Source organism: Chroicocephalus ridibundus, chromosome 2 (genome assembly GCF_963924245.1).
Source record: "Chroicocephalus ridibundus chromosome 2, bChrRid1.1, whole genome shotgun sequence".
Taxonomy (NCBI): Eukaryota; Metazoa; Chordata; class Aves; order Charadriiformes; family Laridae; genus Chroicocephalus; species Chroicocephalus ridibundus.
Window position 1 is genome coordinate 28,406,073 of NC_086285.1, and position 14,810 is coordinate 28,420,882.

General features: G+C 50.7%; 1 protein-coding gene across 1 annotated transcript; it reads right to left on the reverse strand.

Annotated features, from left to right (window-relative positions):
• Positions 1-286: 286 nt before the first annotated feature.
• On the reverse strand, positions 287-2,950 carry DLX5 (distal-less homeobox 5). Its single transcript, XM_063323892.1, has 3 exons — positions 2,507-2,950; positions 1,111-1,295; positions 287-889 (listed from the first exon to the last, which is right to left on the reverse strand). Exons 1-3 carry the CDS (start codon positions 2,859-2,861, stop codon positions 557-559), a joined length of 873 nt encoding a protein of 290 aa, XP_063179962.1. The 5' UTR covers positions 2,862-2,950; the 3' UTR covers positions 287-556.
• Between the last annotated feature and the right edge of the window lie 11,860 nt (positions 2,951-14,810).

Sequence of the window (14,810 nt, forward strand, 5' to 3'; positions counted from 1 at the left end):
CCTGCCAACACGCCCGGGCTGCGGTGGCACGACACGGCACGGCGACCGAGCGTGAGCTCCCGGGATCTGGCCCCTCAAAATCCCTCTTTCCTCAGTCGGTCTCTGCAAGCAAATTGGCATTGTTATTTTTATTTTCCCCCCCTCTTATTATTAATAGAAGAAGGGGTAATTTGGAAACGTTTCTCGTGGTCGAAATAATTTTATTTTATTCAGAATATACAGTTTAATTCCTCTATCTACAATTATTTACAGGGTTAAAATAACATTGAAAAAAAGTCTCTGGAAAAGTTGAGGTCATAGATTTCAAGGCACCATTGATAGTGTCCACAGCTGAGCCAAAAAATGTCCGTATTGTATAAAAAAGGGGTTCCTTTGAAATGCAATAAATTACATGCACAAGCTTTACACATTTTAATCTTTTTGTTTGTTTCTTTTCCCTTTTAAAAATCCCACATATGCATTCCTTTCGATATTATTCCTTAACAGCAAAACACAGGAGTCCAAGGAACAACAACAACAAAAAATATTAAAAAAATAAAATAATAAGGGTCAGACTCTAATAAATTGTCCCAGAGGCCAGCGCTAACGGGTGCTGTAGGGAGCCGTGGGGTTGGAGGTGGGAGTTGATGGAGTTGGCAGCAGGGTACCAGGAAGCGGAGCTCTCCAGGTAGCTGGATGCGGGGGACGGGTTGGAGTTTGGAGGGTGAGCGTGTGCGTGGGCATGGTGGCTGAGGGAGCGGGACGAGCCCTGAGGTTCCCAAACTGCAGGCGACTGTGGAGAGTTGCAGGCCATGGGGTCGCTGGAGCTGGGGCTGTGCTCCGGTGGCATCTCCCCGTTCTTCATGATCTTCTTGATCTTGGATCTTTTATTCTGAAACCAAATTTTCACCTGGGGGGGGGGGGGGGGGGCGGGAGGAGAGGAGAGAGGAGGAAAGAGGGAGGGGGGAGGGAAACCGACACCATTAATGCCCGCCTGGCGAACCGGCGCTCCGCGGCTGCGAGGGACCCGCTCCCCGCCGCCCTCCCGGACCCTCCGCGGGGCCCGATCCGGCCCGTTCCCCGGAGGGAGCCGGAGCTCCGCGCCCCGCCGGGCCGATCCGAGCGCGGTACCTGCGTCTGCGTGAGCCCCAGGGAGGCGGCCAGCTCGGCCCGCTCGGGCAGGGCGAGGTACTGGGTCTTCTGAAACCTCCTCTGCAACGCCGCCAGCTGAAAGCTGGAATAAATAGTCCGGGGTTTGCGCACTTTCTTTGGTTTGCCGTTCACCATCCTCACCTCGGGCTCCGCCACCTCCTTCTCTGCACGGGCGCAAGGGCGGGAGAGAGACACAGACGCAGACGTTAAGGCGCGGGACACGGCTCCGCTCCGCGCCCGCGCAGCCCGCGCCGCCGGCCTCCCGCCCGCGGGCCGGGCAGGGCAGGGCAACGGCGCCGTCCCGACGGGCCCCCGCGGCTCCCCCCGGGGCTCCCGCCGCCGGGCGGCGGCCCCGCGCAACCTCCGCCGGCTCCCCGCGGAGAGACTTGGGGGGGGCGGGGGGCTCCCTCCGCGCAGGGCCTCGGCCATCCTCGGCCATCCCCGGCCCTCCTCCGCCTCCCGCCGCCGCCCCGGGCGTTCTGCGCGGAGGGCGCGCAGCGCTGCGCGGGCGGGAGCGCGGGGCCCTGCGCGCTCGCCGTGGGAATTAGGAGGATTATGGGTGCCCTGCTGGGAAGAGGCCGGCCCGCGGCGGAGACCTACCCAGGGCACCCACCGCTTCCCCCCGCGCCTTCCCCCGCCGCCGCCGGCGTGTCCCCAAGCGCCGCCGCGGCCGCGCTCGTCTCAGCCAAGCCCCAGCCGCTCGGTTTTCTACGGGCTCGCTTTATTTTCTTTCTGTCCCCTTCTTCTTGGTGTTTTTGGGTTTTTTTTCTTTTTTTTTTAAATTTTTGTTTAAATTTGTTTTCTTTCTTCCCCACAACAACTTTCAAAGAAGTAAATGGAAAGAGCTAAAAACGCAGCGCTTTCTGGTAAACCCCCCCCCACCCCCCGGCTTCGCAGCCCCGCCACGGCTGGGCTCCCCCTTCCAGTCTCCTCCCCCGCCCCTCCAGCACAGGGGGAAGGAAAACTTTCTTTGCCACCGCGAACCTGAGTTTGAGACGCGCAACAAGGCTCGGCTATTTTCCCCCCTTTTCCTGCGGGGGGAAAAGGAGGAGGGAGGCAGCCGTGGGGCCCGGACGCAGCTGCCCGGTGTTTGCTTCTTTAAATCCCTAGTCCTAGGATTTGTGTTTTAGACCGTGCCGGCTGGTCAGGAAAACTAGACACAGCTGTCCACTTTTTTTTTTTCTTTTTAACTTTCTTTAATTTTCCTTCCCCCTCCCCCTTCTTAATTTTTTAAATGTATTTATTTGTTCCTCCCTGTGGTTCAGGGAAAGCTGCATCCCCGCGGTCCACGGGGCAAGGATCTGCCGGGGCGCGCTCCCCCAGCCTCCCCACGGCCGCGGCCGTCCCCCGCACGCCCCCGGCCCCCGGCTCTCACCTGGCTGGCTGGCGGAGCTCTGTACGCGGTTGTAAGCCCCGCTGTACTGGTGGTAGGGGCTGGCGTAGCTGTAGTCTGCATAGGCTTTGGCAGGATAGTTCCCAGCAGATCCGTTCATGCCGTGGTACTGATACTGGTAAGGGTTGAGCGCTTTGCCGTAGGAAGCCGAGGTAGGCGAGCAGTAGCCGTGCGGGGCTCCCCCCGTCGGGCTGTAGTAGTCGGAATCCGTAGCCGAGGACTCGGGTAAAGTGGGAGATTCCTGGGACGGGTGGTGCATGGCTGCGGCCGTCTGGAAAGGAGCCTGGAAGTCGCCGGATCTGATGTTGGGGACCCTTCTGTCAAATACTCCTGTCATAGCTCGGGGCCGGCGGCGGGCTGGGGCTGGCTGCCGGGGCTGCTCGGGTCTAAGCAGACATGTCTGGGGGAGGAGGCTGCGGCGCTCTGTCTGTCTCCGGCAGACTGCTGGCTGGGGCGCAGCATAGGCTTGGTTAAATCCTTAATTGCGCTCTTACGCACAGCAGGGTGGATCGGGTTCCATTGGCCAGAGCAATCGGGAGCAGCGACACCCTAACTCGTCCAACTAGTTTAGCACAACAAAGCTTTGGCTTAAAAAAAAAAAAAAAAAAAAGTCCAAAAAAAAAAAAAAAAGTCCCATTCAAGCTCTTTTAAAGTGAATACCAACAGCAATCTCCCAGCCGGAGCGTCGCGATCGGGAGGTTTCCGGGCCTCCCCCCTTGGATCCCCGCCCGCAGCCGGTGCGGGGGCTCGGCCGGTCCCGCCGCCCCCGGGCCGCAGCCCGGTGCCCCCGCAGCTCCCGCCCGCAGCGCCCGGGGGAGGGCCGCGGCCACGCCGCTCGGATGTGCCCGTCCGGTCCCTCTTGGCTGCGTTGATGGCTTGGGAACAACGCACCGAGCGCTCCTGGTTCCCAACGCGATTTCTGACCTGGTGGCGTCTAACCAGGGTTGTTTCACTCCCATCGTCCTCCCGCTCTGGAGGGGGGGACGCGCCGCCCGGGACCTCCGCGTTAAAGAAAGTAAATCATATTACACCCCCCACCCCCCAAAAAATCTTGAATTTTAGTTACATCATTTCCTGCGTGGAAGACCCTAGCACGGCCCGGAGCCAGGCGGGAGTCTCCCGGCAGGACGCCCTGCTGTGGGGGCGTGGGGGAGCCGCTGGGGGGACACTGGTGGCACCATAGGGCCTAGGGGCACCCACCCCGCGAGTTTCGCGAAAGGCGACCTGGCTGCGGCACGGTGCCCGTGGGCGGACAGCCCCCGGCCCCTCGGACCCACGCGTGGCCTTTCCTCGCCGCCCCGTGGCGATGCTCGCCTTCTAGTCCGGCCCCGGCCCCGGCCCAGGGTCGGATGCTCGTCGGGGGGGAGCTCAAACCACCCTCACGCGTGGGCACGACCACTGGGAGGCCGCCGCGGGCTTCTCCTCTTGAAGGCCGTCGGAAGACCCCGCTTACCAGGTGACAGCCCCCCCCTCCCCTAAAGTGGCCGAGGCTCTGCGGGGGTGTCCCCTCCCGCTGCACCCCGACCAGCAGTACCCTCCTTCGCCAGCACCCGCTTTTCCGCGCCCAGGTCCCAGGCGATGGGCTCCGGCGGCCGGGCTGGCGATGCCCGTCCCTGGTGATTTTACAGCAGCATTGCAAAAAAAAAAAAAAAAAAAGAAAAAAAGAAAAAAAGAAAAAGGATCAGATTTTACTAGACACTAAGGAAAACAAATAAAAGGCTGTTTTCAGTGACCTGGAGTTGTAGATTTTTCTGAAGTTGTTTACTCTCCAGATTTAGCCTGTTTGCTCACCGAAGATCTCCTAGCCAGCTGGGTAACACTTGTAACACAACCGTGCATGTTGTACTTGAACTTATTGTTTGCTTTGGAAATGTCCACAGCTCATATAAAATCACATTAAACAAATCCCTAAGCATTTCATTATATGAATCACTTACTTAAATCCATTGGAATATCTCTCCCCCCCCCCTTTATTTTTTTTTTTTTTTCCTAAAGAGAGGAACCGGAGGGGGATATACGTTTACGACTGGGGAGGGGGGAAGTAAGTTTGTTAAAGCTCCCAATTTGCGTCCAGTTGGAAGGGACGGTAGAGATTTTAAACAGATGAAGAGGGGGACAGGGTGGTGGTGGGGGTAAGCCCATTTGTGTCATAAATTCCAGGGTACTGTACTTCAACACGTCCGGGCAGGAAGGTGCCGTTTGAAGGGAGAAAACAGGAGAGGACCCGGGCGCTGGTGTCGCACCCAGCCCCGGCAGCGTCCGGAGCCGCGGCGGGTCCCGGCCACGCCGTCCTGACAAGCTGTTTTTGCAGCTCACCGGGGAAATCTGGGTCGGTTTCCTGCAGCAGAGAAAGTTCGCTCTTGTTTTATTCAGAGGCAAAGCAGGGAAAGGAAAAAAAAAAGTTTCGATATTAAAAGAAAAAAAAAAAAAGACAGAAATCCACCAGATACAACCGCAAAACCCCCAAGCTGATTTTTTTTGAAGGCATCCGCAGCCGTTGCAGTCCGTGCGAGGATTACCGAGCCGAGGGCACACAAATCCGGCTGTTTGCGGGTTTCCTGCCCCCCGTCCTTCCCCAGCCCGAACCCGATTTTCTTGACTTTCTGCTGGATTTTTTTTGTTGGTCTTTTTTTTTTCTTTTTCTTTTTCTTTTTCCCCCAGCGGTTTTTATTTAACACATCCGGTGGGGAGCGAGCCTTTCCGAGGGAGCCGGAGTCTGTTTTCTATTTCACAATACGGTCATTGTTTACCGGCACATGCCCGCCGCCCCGCCGCAGCGCCTGCCCGGGGCCCCCCGCGCCCAGCCGCGGCCTTTTCGGGCTCAAACCCCGCTACATCGGTGGAAGGGGGGGAAGGTGGTGGTGGGGGGTGTACCCGCGGTTGCGGCCGGTCGGGGCGCGCAGGGCCGCGGCCACGGCGGAGGTGCGCAGCGGCCGTGCCCGTGACAAGAGCGCCACGGCGTGGCCGCGGCGGCGCAGCGCTGCCGCGCTACCTGCGCGCCTCCCGCTCATCCGCCCCCCCCCGCCCCGCCGCCGCCGCCGCCGCCGCCGCCGCCGCCGCCGGGGCCAGACTGAGCGGCGGCGGCGGGCGCGGAGCCGGGCGGCCCCGCCAGCGCTGTCCCCGCAGGGCACGGGGAAACGGGGGCGCGGGAGCCGCCGGGACGGACAAGGCGGCGATTGTTCCCGCCCGCCCAGCGCCGGGGAGATGCCGCGGAGGCGGCCCCCGACCGAGCCCCACGGCGGGACGGGGCGCTGTCTCCCCGGACCCGGTCCTGGCTCGGGAGCGTCCCCGCGGCCCGAAGCCTCCCTCGGTGCTTGGCCGGCCTTGGAGAAGCGGGGCGGGGGGTGGTGGTGGGGGGCGCTTTGCAGAGGGTTCTCCGGCCGCTCTCGCTCGGCAGCGCTTTTGTTTCCAGCCAACGAGCGAAATATTTCGGATGAAGCCTCTCAGACTTTTGGATGAAATCTTGCAATTGTTCAGAGAAAAATCTTTCACTTTCTGGATAAAATATTCTCGTTTGGGCACCGAGTTTTTTTGCTGGAAACTTTATTTCCATGGAAATTGCTGGCAAAGAATGAAAGGAATTTTTTTCCCTTCTTTTTTAAAAAAAAAAAAAACAAACCCAAACAGCCCTCCACAGTGGAAACATGGATTAACTCTTGTTTTACAGCAGCAGAAAATGGTGATTCCCAAAAAACTTCAACAACTGAGAGCTTTCCTGGTGCTCCATTACATCGTCTCAGGCTTAGAACTTGTTTACCTTGGGGAGTATTTTCAGAACGAAGAGGCAAAGGGACTGAAAGGCTGGGCAAAAAATAGTAGTACATCTGCTTCAAAGTATAAAACTTGTCATGTTCAGTCTGGGCAAAAGCTAGCAGGAATCCAGTGGAGAGCACTAGTGAACTACCCAGAAGGATGTTCACAGGGCAGTGACAAAGGGGAAAAACGCAGGAAAGAATTTTGGAAAAAACCCAAATGGGAGCAGGAGAGGAGAAATAAACCCAACAGAAAACCCAGGGAAAGAGCCTAGGACTTTTTGCTCATATTTCAGTAGCTTTCTGCAGAGCCTCCAGGTACAGCTGGTTCAGGGAGAGGAAAATGGGCATTTCTCCACCTAGGCATGACATGCCCTGCTTTGGAGAACTTAGGTCCCTCCAAAAGAAAAGGAGGTTTTGTGTTCCTGTGAAGGTCACCATCTGTGTTCATGGAAGGATGCACATGTGACCTTAGGTGGAAGCCTGCCTGGTCTCTCAAGCACTGGGGCAGGCATTGTTTTTGCCCTCCATCCTGAAGTGTTCACTAGGCTCCGGTTGTCCCCCACCCCTGGAACAACCTTTTCTCTTCCAGTTGCTTGCGCGTGCCCAGGAAACACTGGGCCTCTAGTTAACGAAGGAAACCTGTCACTTCGGCATTTCCACGGCTGATGGACTCACTGTTGGGTTGGCCGCAGCCTGGGCTCCGCTGGCCTCGCTCGTCTGGCCTGTAAATTGCACTGCGCATAAAAACCATGACGTACAATGTTAAGAATTAGAATTTGCCTTTTAGGGCAAATTGTGGCTGTCTCTTTTACTTGCCAAAGAGCTGACATGAGGAGCTTACACTTGCACCTATTTCCCCCAAATTGCACGGACCTGACTGAAGGGAGGAGCCAGGGCTCCCTGTTAGCATCAGCTGTAGCAGACTGAGCCAAATGTGCGGGACGAGATGATGTTAAGAGATGCAAGACTCCTGCCTGCAGCACCCCTTCCCTCCTCTCTTGGGGTGCACCTGCCAGGGTCACTGTGGGGTTACTTAGCTGTTTCTTGATGCATCATAACTTTCCCAAGGCAAGGCATTGCCTGGCAGTCACAGTCCAGCCACCGTGGCCCGCCCCTCCAGAATGGGAAGTACTCAATGGACTCACCCATTCCCTTCTCTTTTGGAGTTCTGCTCACATGAGCTCATGGGGCAGATGGGGATCTCCCAATGTTCTTCGATTCAAGAGCTCAGCATGGACGTGACCCATCTTTATGAACAAGGAGACCTGCCCAGGGATGGGCAGGATGTACAAGCAAAATCCTGTCTGTGGGTTTCTTCCCCTTTCCAGCCCATGTGCTTCCATCGTGGTGTAACACCAGCTACTTTCTGAGGTCATGGAGGCCAGCAGAGAAACATCATCAGTATACCCAGCTTCTCCCAACTGAGTTGTTCTTCTGCCTGCCTTCTTCCCGGGTAGCTGGGCGTTGTTATTCCAGAAGCTGTAGGTTTTTCGACTGATGTGAGGCCCTGTGGTTTCCAGGAAAGACAAGACACAAATCAGATGGAGCCACCTTCAGATCAGCAGTGTGGGTCCGCAGCAAGAGCTACAGGATCATGGCTCCCCATGCAGTTGCCTGAGGTGTCCACAACAGATGTTTGAGCATGGACATGGAGCCCCATGGGCAAAACTGCTGCTGGAGGTGCTGCTCTGATGCAGAGTGTGAGCCAGCATCTCTGGGGAGCCAGGTGTAAGAGGTCTCTTTGCCAGAAATACTCCAGGAAAATATTTCATGGAATCATAGAATCGGCTAGGTTGGAAGGGACCTTTCAGATCATCTAGTCCAACCATCAACCTAACTCTGACAAAAACCATCACTAAGCCCTCTCCCTAAGCACTATGTCTACCCCTCTTTTAAATACCTCCAGGGATTCGCACTGGCTGCCCTTGCTGCCTGACTGCGGTGCCACTGCGGGGAGGGCACTGCAGAGGTCTGGCATAGCAGTCGGAGCGGTGGTGGAGCTGGCACATGGGGGAGGGCCTCCGACCAAGAGCAGAGGAGGAAACGACCTTGGCTGTGGTGGCGGGAGGGGCAGGAGGGAATGACTTGAGGAAACCCAGCATCCCGGATGAGTGGGCAGCTGGGCTGGATGACTGTAATGATCTTTTCAGGCCTCAAAATTTATTACTGCGGCTTTTAGCTCCAAGTAGCCAAGCGCAGTTGCTCCTCAAGGAAGAGGGTTGATTCGTCTCCAGTTGAGCCTTTCACTCTGCTTATTCTCTCCCGCCTGTCACATCTCCTTCAGCCGTAACTCACTTCTCGGCCTCTCAGATAGGAGCAGGGTCGCTGCCTCTCTGCAGGACTTCAGATGGGAGATAAATCCCTTTGCATCCCAATGCCGCAGGAATGCTTTCCCAGATCTCTGACATCCCTGTTAAAAGATGACCGGTCAAAGAATTTGAGGCGCAGCTCTTCAAGCCCTTTGGTGTGTTTTCAGCGGAGCGGGGCAGGGCTGGGGCTGCTGGCGGAGGGGCTGGAGGAAGCCCGCCCGCGGGGGCAACGCCGATTTTCCCCCTACGAACCTGGGGAATTAACCTCGCCGTTTTCCTTTTACTCTTTTAATAATGACCTAATATGTTGTTATTCGACAGAGCTCAGCCAAACTTTTATAATTTGGGCCTCAAAGGATTTGTGGATGATGGCAGCGTTAGCACAAACGCTCCAAAACTCCCGTTAAGCTAACGCTAAGGTTAGTGTGGGGTTTAGCGTGCCTGTGCAACCCCTCGAATCAGGCAACATTAAGCCATATCAACCCATGCAGAAATGAAACACAGCAATTAGGCTGCTCGAGCAGCGAATGCGAGAAGCCACGTTCAACAAGGGGCCGGGACACCTTGCAGGTTAAAGGTGAAAATAGCAAAAGCACGTCTCTTGTCATACGGTTCTGTCCTCATTACTTATGTTACATGATCTATCTGGCCTCGCCTTTTAAGTTTATCGATATGTACTCACTGACAGTATATAAGCTAGCTAGGAGTAGGTAATATCTATAAAATGACTTAATAACTTGCCTCTGTCATAAAACCCACTTCATATTACAGCTTAGCCTTATTATTATTTTTTTTCAAATATATATATATATGCTGGACTTCCCCTGTGACTGCATTCCAGGGCTGTATTAATTGTATTTCACCTTCTGCCTTAGCTTCTGTGTCCTTCACTAAAATGTACGCTGCCATAATCCAAACTCAGCCTCCTAAAAATTTTCCTATGCAGCACAGGGGAACCTTCTCCTCCTTCATCTTTCGCAATCCAGCCTGCAGCTGCGAGCAGCCCTGCAGGGAAGCTGGATGTCACTGGCTGCGTTGTCAGTGCTGTCTCTTCAAGGGGCTCTGTAAGGTCACTGTCATATTCATAAGCGTGGAGGAAAAGACTTTTCTTCTTTTCCTGGTCTCCATGTTTGAATTACATCTTTGTGCTCTGCTTTAAGATTCATTTTACATTCCTGTGAAGATCTTCATTTATTGGAAAAATAGAGGTTATTTTCTTCTTCAGCTCAGATTTCTTCATCAGGGTGTTCTCTAGTCAGTGACTGAAAAATAGCTCTTAGGGCTGTATCATTTGTGCTTCTGCGAGCCTGCTAGTTCTTTTATTATTAGGAAAATGCCTTGGTTTGGGAATGAGAAATAAGGTGTTTTTCTTAAGAGACTTTGAGACAGGCATGTATTTTGAGGTAAAGTACCACCTGGGCGAACACCTACAGAAGGAGAAGAATTTTCATTAAAGATATTTAGCTGAAAATATATTTGGATTAGAAATAAGACATGTTTTATCTTTTTTCGTTGTTCTCCTTTCTGAAAAGTGTAAATTAAACTTTGGAAAAAAGAGGTTGTGGTGGCTTCTGCATGACCTGTACTTTTTAAAGAAGATGCCTCCCTTTCCAAGTGAGATCTTTGGATCAAGCAGAGGATGAACAAATGATGCAGACGTGACCAAATTAAGTTGTATGACTTGTGCCGTGCAGGAAATCAGAGCAAATGATCACTGCGGTCCCTTCTGGCCTTCAAATCTGTATATCTTCAGTAATCTTTTTGTCAGTTTCATAAAAACCACTTTGGTTTTTTTCTCATGTGCTGCCAAATAAAGTCCTCATGGTTAGTGTGCCATCACCCTGACTTCAGAATCCCTCTTTGTTAGAAATGGTGGGTGCGTGATGATGCCTGGATTTGTGCTTGGGACTTTTCATCACGTGAAGGACCAGCAGTCAATCCTACAGCTCTTTACAAGGTGGGCACGGCTGCCTCTTCCTTTTTCCTCATCTCTATGGGGAACCCACCTGATATAAACCACCAAGACGACCCAGGTCCTGCTAAAAACAATAGAAAGGGTTCCTGCTGGCTTCAGTGGAGGTAGATGGATGTTTTGTGTGCCCACGCTCCCTCTTCTGGTTCAATACCTTGAACCACAGAGCTGTAGCTTCTGCCTTATCCTACCTGTTTCCATACCCATGCTTTAGAGGCTCCCACCTGCCCTCTTTCTTCTCCATCCCACTTTGCTGGAGGATTCTGCTGTGATGAGTTGGACATGAAATATTTTCTTCCTCTGGCACTCGTTACTGGTTGTAGGCAGCTCAGAAATCCTCGTCGTGCTTGCTGTTGTTCTTCGCCTCAATGTACTTATGGTCTGGAGAAGGTACGGGTGGACTGCCGAGCAGAGAAAGCCATTGCTCCAAAGCCTGTCCTCGGCCTTTTTGCTGTGTTATACAAGAGATGACAATTGTGCTCCCTGGCTTTGGAAAAGAAGCTAGATAAAATGCAGAGATTGTGAAGGGAGGCAGTCGTATTACAACAATTCTGGGCAGCGAAATAATAGTTGTGGAGGGAGCGAAAGGATGGTACAGCGTGATCCAAGGGCGTGCTGGTGCCAGCGTGAGTCTTTCCAGCCACAGTCAAACGAACTTTATGCAGCCCTTTGTGTTCTTACATGTCGTGATATAAAAGATGAAATCTTCCATAGGCTGAAGCGTGCAGGACACCGTTAGTGTTATCTTACATAGGATTTCAGGGGAGATGGCTTTGGGTGTCTGCGGGCAGAGTTTGGACTGAGGATCTCTATCAAAATCTGGTTCTTCTTTTGTGAAATAATAGGTGATGGAGAACAGTTGCAGCTCGAATGGAGCAGAGCTCCTTTTTGAGGGCTTCACATTCAATCTTTCCCCACTAGGACTTCAGAAAGTAATAGAGTGTTAAAAAAAAAAAAAGGTGACAATCATATTTCTCCACATTTTGTTTTTATAATTGTAATAGTATTGTGCTGTTTACTCAACCAATATAAGCCCGGTGCTCTCAGCAAATACTTACAAAGTGTGCGCTCCGAATTTATTCTTTGCAAAGCAGACTTTACACACCACAGATGAAAACGCTTCAGCCTCATTTAAATAGGAAATAAAAGGGATTGCATTACTCTGTTTCTTTGCAAGCTGGAAAAAAAAAAGTCATTGTCCTCTTTCAGAGTTCAGATTTCATTTTCTTCAAATGAAGTTGCGGTGGTTAGATTTACAAAACCTCTATTCTTTTTTTTTTTTATTTTATTCACAGATCTGCAAATTTCCTATCTTTAAAGTGTTTGCACAGAGTCAAAAAGGAAACAATAGAAACACAAATCTTCAAGCCAAAAGTTCCAAGCTGGCATGAAAAACGACAAGAACAAGATTTGAAAACTTCTTAATAGCAGTGTAACCATGAGATTACTTCTAAATTCCTTTTCTCTGAAATTCTGTATTTTATTTATCAGGGCAAAATAGAGCGCAAAGCAGAAAAGACATTTCTAAAGGTTTTCTTGGACTGTTCAAAGCTATATCTGAAGACATATAGGCTATAATAGAAACACATAGACCAAATTATTATTGTGTTTTACATTTTGGCATTTTTGCAAACTTCCATAATTATGTCATTTTCGTACATTAAAACAAACAGCTAGGAAATAGAAAATACTTCTTCCACAGCTGTGTTTACTACCTTAAATGTGTTTTTTTCTCAACCAGGCAACCCGTCTGAGATAAGAGGTTTCCCTGCTGTGTAACACAGCATAATCAGAAGCACACGCAGCACCCACCTGGAGTATTCCAACGTACGAGAGTAGTGGAAAATTAAAGCAATAGAATGGAAAAGGCAATAGCTTTTTCCAGGGAGACACATTTGCCATAGTAATAGACTTACTTTTTAAATATATGAATGTACAGAAGAACTTGGAGAGTTCCTTTGAGTGAAAATCCTGTTTATACAGGGGAAAAAAGAATATTCAACCTTCCTTGAAGAAATTCAAATTTTAATTGAAGGGCTTTAGAACACATCCCCATTTTACCATAATGTGAAACATGATTTTCCTCTTTTTTTTACCACTTTGGGGAGCATATTTTACACAAATGAAAGCCTAATGAGCTAGTCCTAGTCAAATGGAAAGATTTTGTCAAAATTGCAAATATCTGAAGAAAGTTATTTAGTTGAAATCAGCAGCACCTTCAGAGATTTCCTGAGGAGTTTTAATCTGCTTGAATACCTATTTAGAAATGAAATTGAATTTTTCCTACCACTATTTCTATTGAAGAAATAAGTTGCAAAATCATTGCAGAAAAATATCTTTCCCTTGAAATTAGCAATATTGCTAATATGACTTTTCAAAAAGTCCAGGCATTTTAGGCAGGATTTTATTCCATTGGAAAGTCTGATGGATCTTTTAAAAAACTTATTTTGAATGATCATTCAATAATTATTCTGAATGTTGCAGAAATCAGAAATTCTGATCAATTTTTCAAGTCATGTAAAACATTTTTCTTGACTTGAAATTAAACATTTTACTTCAGCTTTGAGTGTTTCTTTAAGGTCTTTGGTTCTGTATAAAGGAAACGAAAGAAACTTTGTAATCACAGAATGAAAATGTGTTGTAAAACATCAGTGTGGACTTTTTAGGCTTCCATACTATTTTGTCTTTTTTTTTCAGTATGAGCAGTTGAAGAGAAAACCCTCTTAAATCAAGTCACGGAACATTTTTTGAGTAAGCAAATTTACAGTTTTTATTGAAAGACAACTTTGGCTGAAAAAAAGTAATCAGAACCTACTTTGTTGTTGAAATCAAGCACTGGCAAAGGCAGTGTAAGCCCCTACAGTGGATAGGCACTTAGAAAAATTCTTCTCATCAGTTGAGATTTCTTAAATCAGCTGAACAAGACAACCTCTTTTGTCTTTTCTGAAGGTTCTACCAGCAAACGTCGGACGCAATCTGGCCAGTAAGCTTCATTAACATGGTCTTTGCAGCTTGCCTTATTTTAGCCACCTAAAATCCAGGCCTCTCAAATCCAGGCCAGCACCCTCAGCTTCCATTGCTGAGGTGGAGAAGGATGGATGTGTCTCAAGGAGGGGTCACTCTCTCCTAGGAGAGATATCACGAGACAGCTGTGTCGCTACATACCTGATCTGTTGCTTCTACCAAGAACATTGTCAAACCCAAGTATTTAGGATACTTGTGGACGCTGATATAAGCACTGCAAGCTGCATTAATTTGACTTGTCAGGAGTACTTTGCAGACCGTCTCTAATACAGTCTGAGTATTTAGCCCTGTAGCTGCATATAATCCAGGAGATCCACTGAGAACCAGCAGATAGAGGGGGTTTTGCTCTGTGTGTGCATACGCCGTGAGTTTAATCTTTGACTCTTTAAACTGCTAGGTAACCAGAGCATCCCCTGGCCTGGCACGTCTGCTGCTCCAACCACTATGGCTGGCTGTTCAAACACAGGGACAAACGTGATGTGGTCCCAGATTTTAGGCAGGAGAAGCTGAAGTCTGAGCGCTCCAAAGAGAAATGATACCACTTCTTTTTAATAATGAAGGTAATCAAGCCTCAGACGCCATAGTAAAAGTCATTACCATCAGCAAACCAAGTCAAAAGCGTTTTGGAGTCAGGCTGCTCCCACTGGTGCCAGAGGAGGTTTACCACGGGCTTCCCCAGAAGCAAAGTCAGGTCAGCGCTGAGCCGTTGCAAATTCTCATCTTGCGGTGATGTGCTGTAGATCAGTTGTTGGACGGGGCGGGGACAGGAGCCACCAGCCGAATTTTTGTGCCTGTGCTGCAGCAGATGAGGCTGGCTGCTTGCCCTTGCAGCACGCTATTACACCCTTTGCTAGGTCCTCCCGCAGCGCTTGGCCTTAAGGACGACTTTAGAAGTATTTAGAAATAGTTTTGGTTATGAGATAGCTTAGCAAAGCCTATGAGGCAGACTTAATAAGGCAAATACAAAGTATTACCAAAGCTTGTGAGGTCTGTGTTTTACTCGGCGGTGCCGGTCAGTTCACCTCCCTGCTGGGTTGGCTCCGGCCAGCATGTAAACCCCCTCGTTGCCCCTCACTCACTCCCCCCACCCAGTGGGACAGTGGGAGAAATAGCAAGAGCAAAAGCAAGAAAACTCACGGGTCAAGATAAAGGCAGTTTAATGGGTGAAGGAAAGAGAAAAAAAACCAGCAAGCAAAGCAAAGGCAACTGCTCACCACCTCCCACCG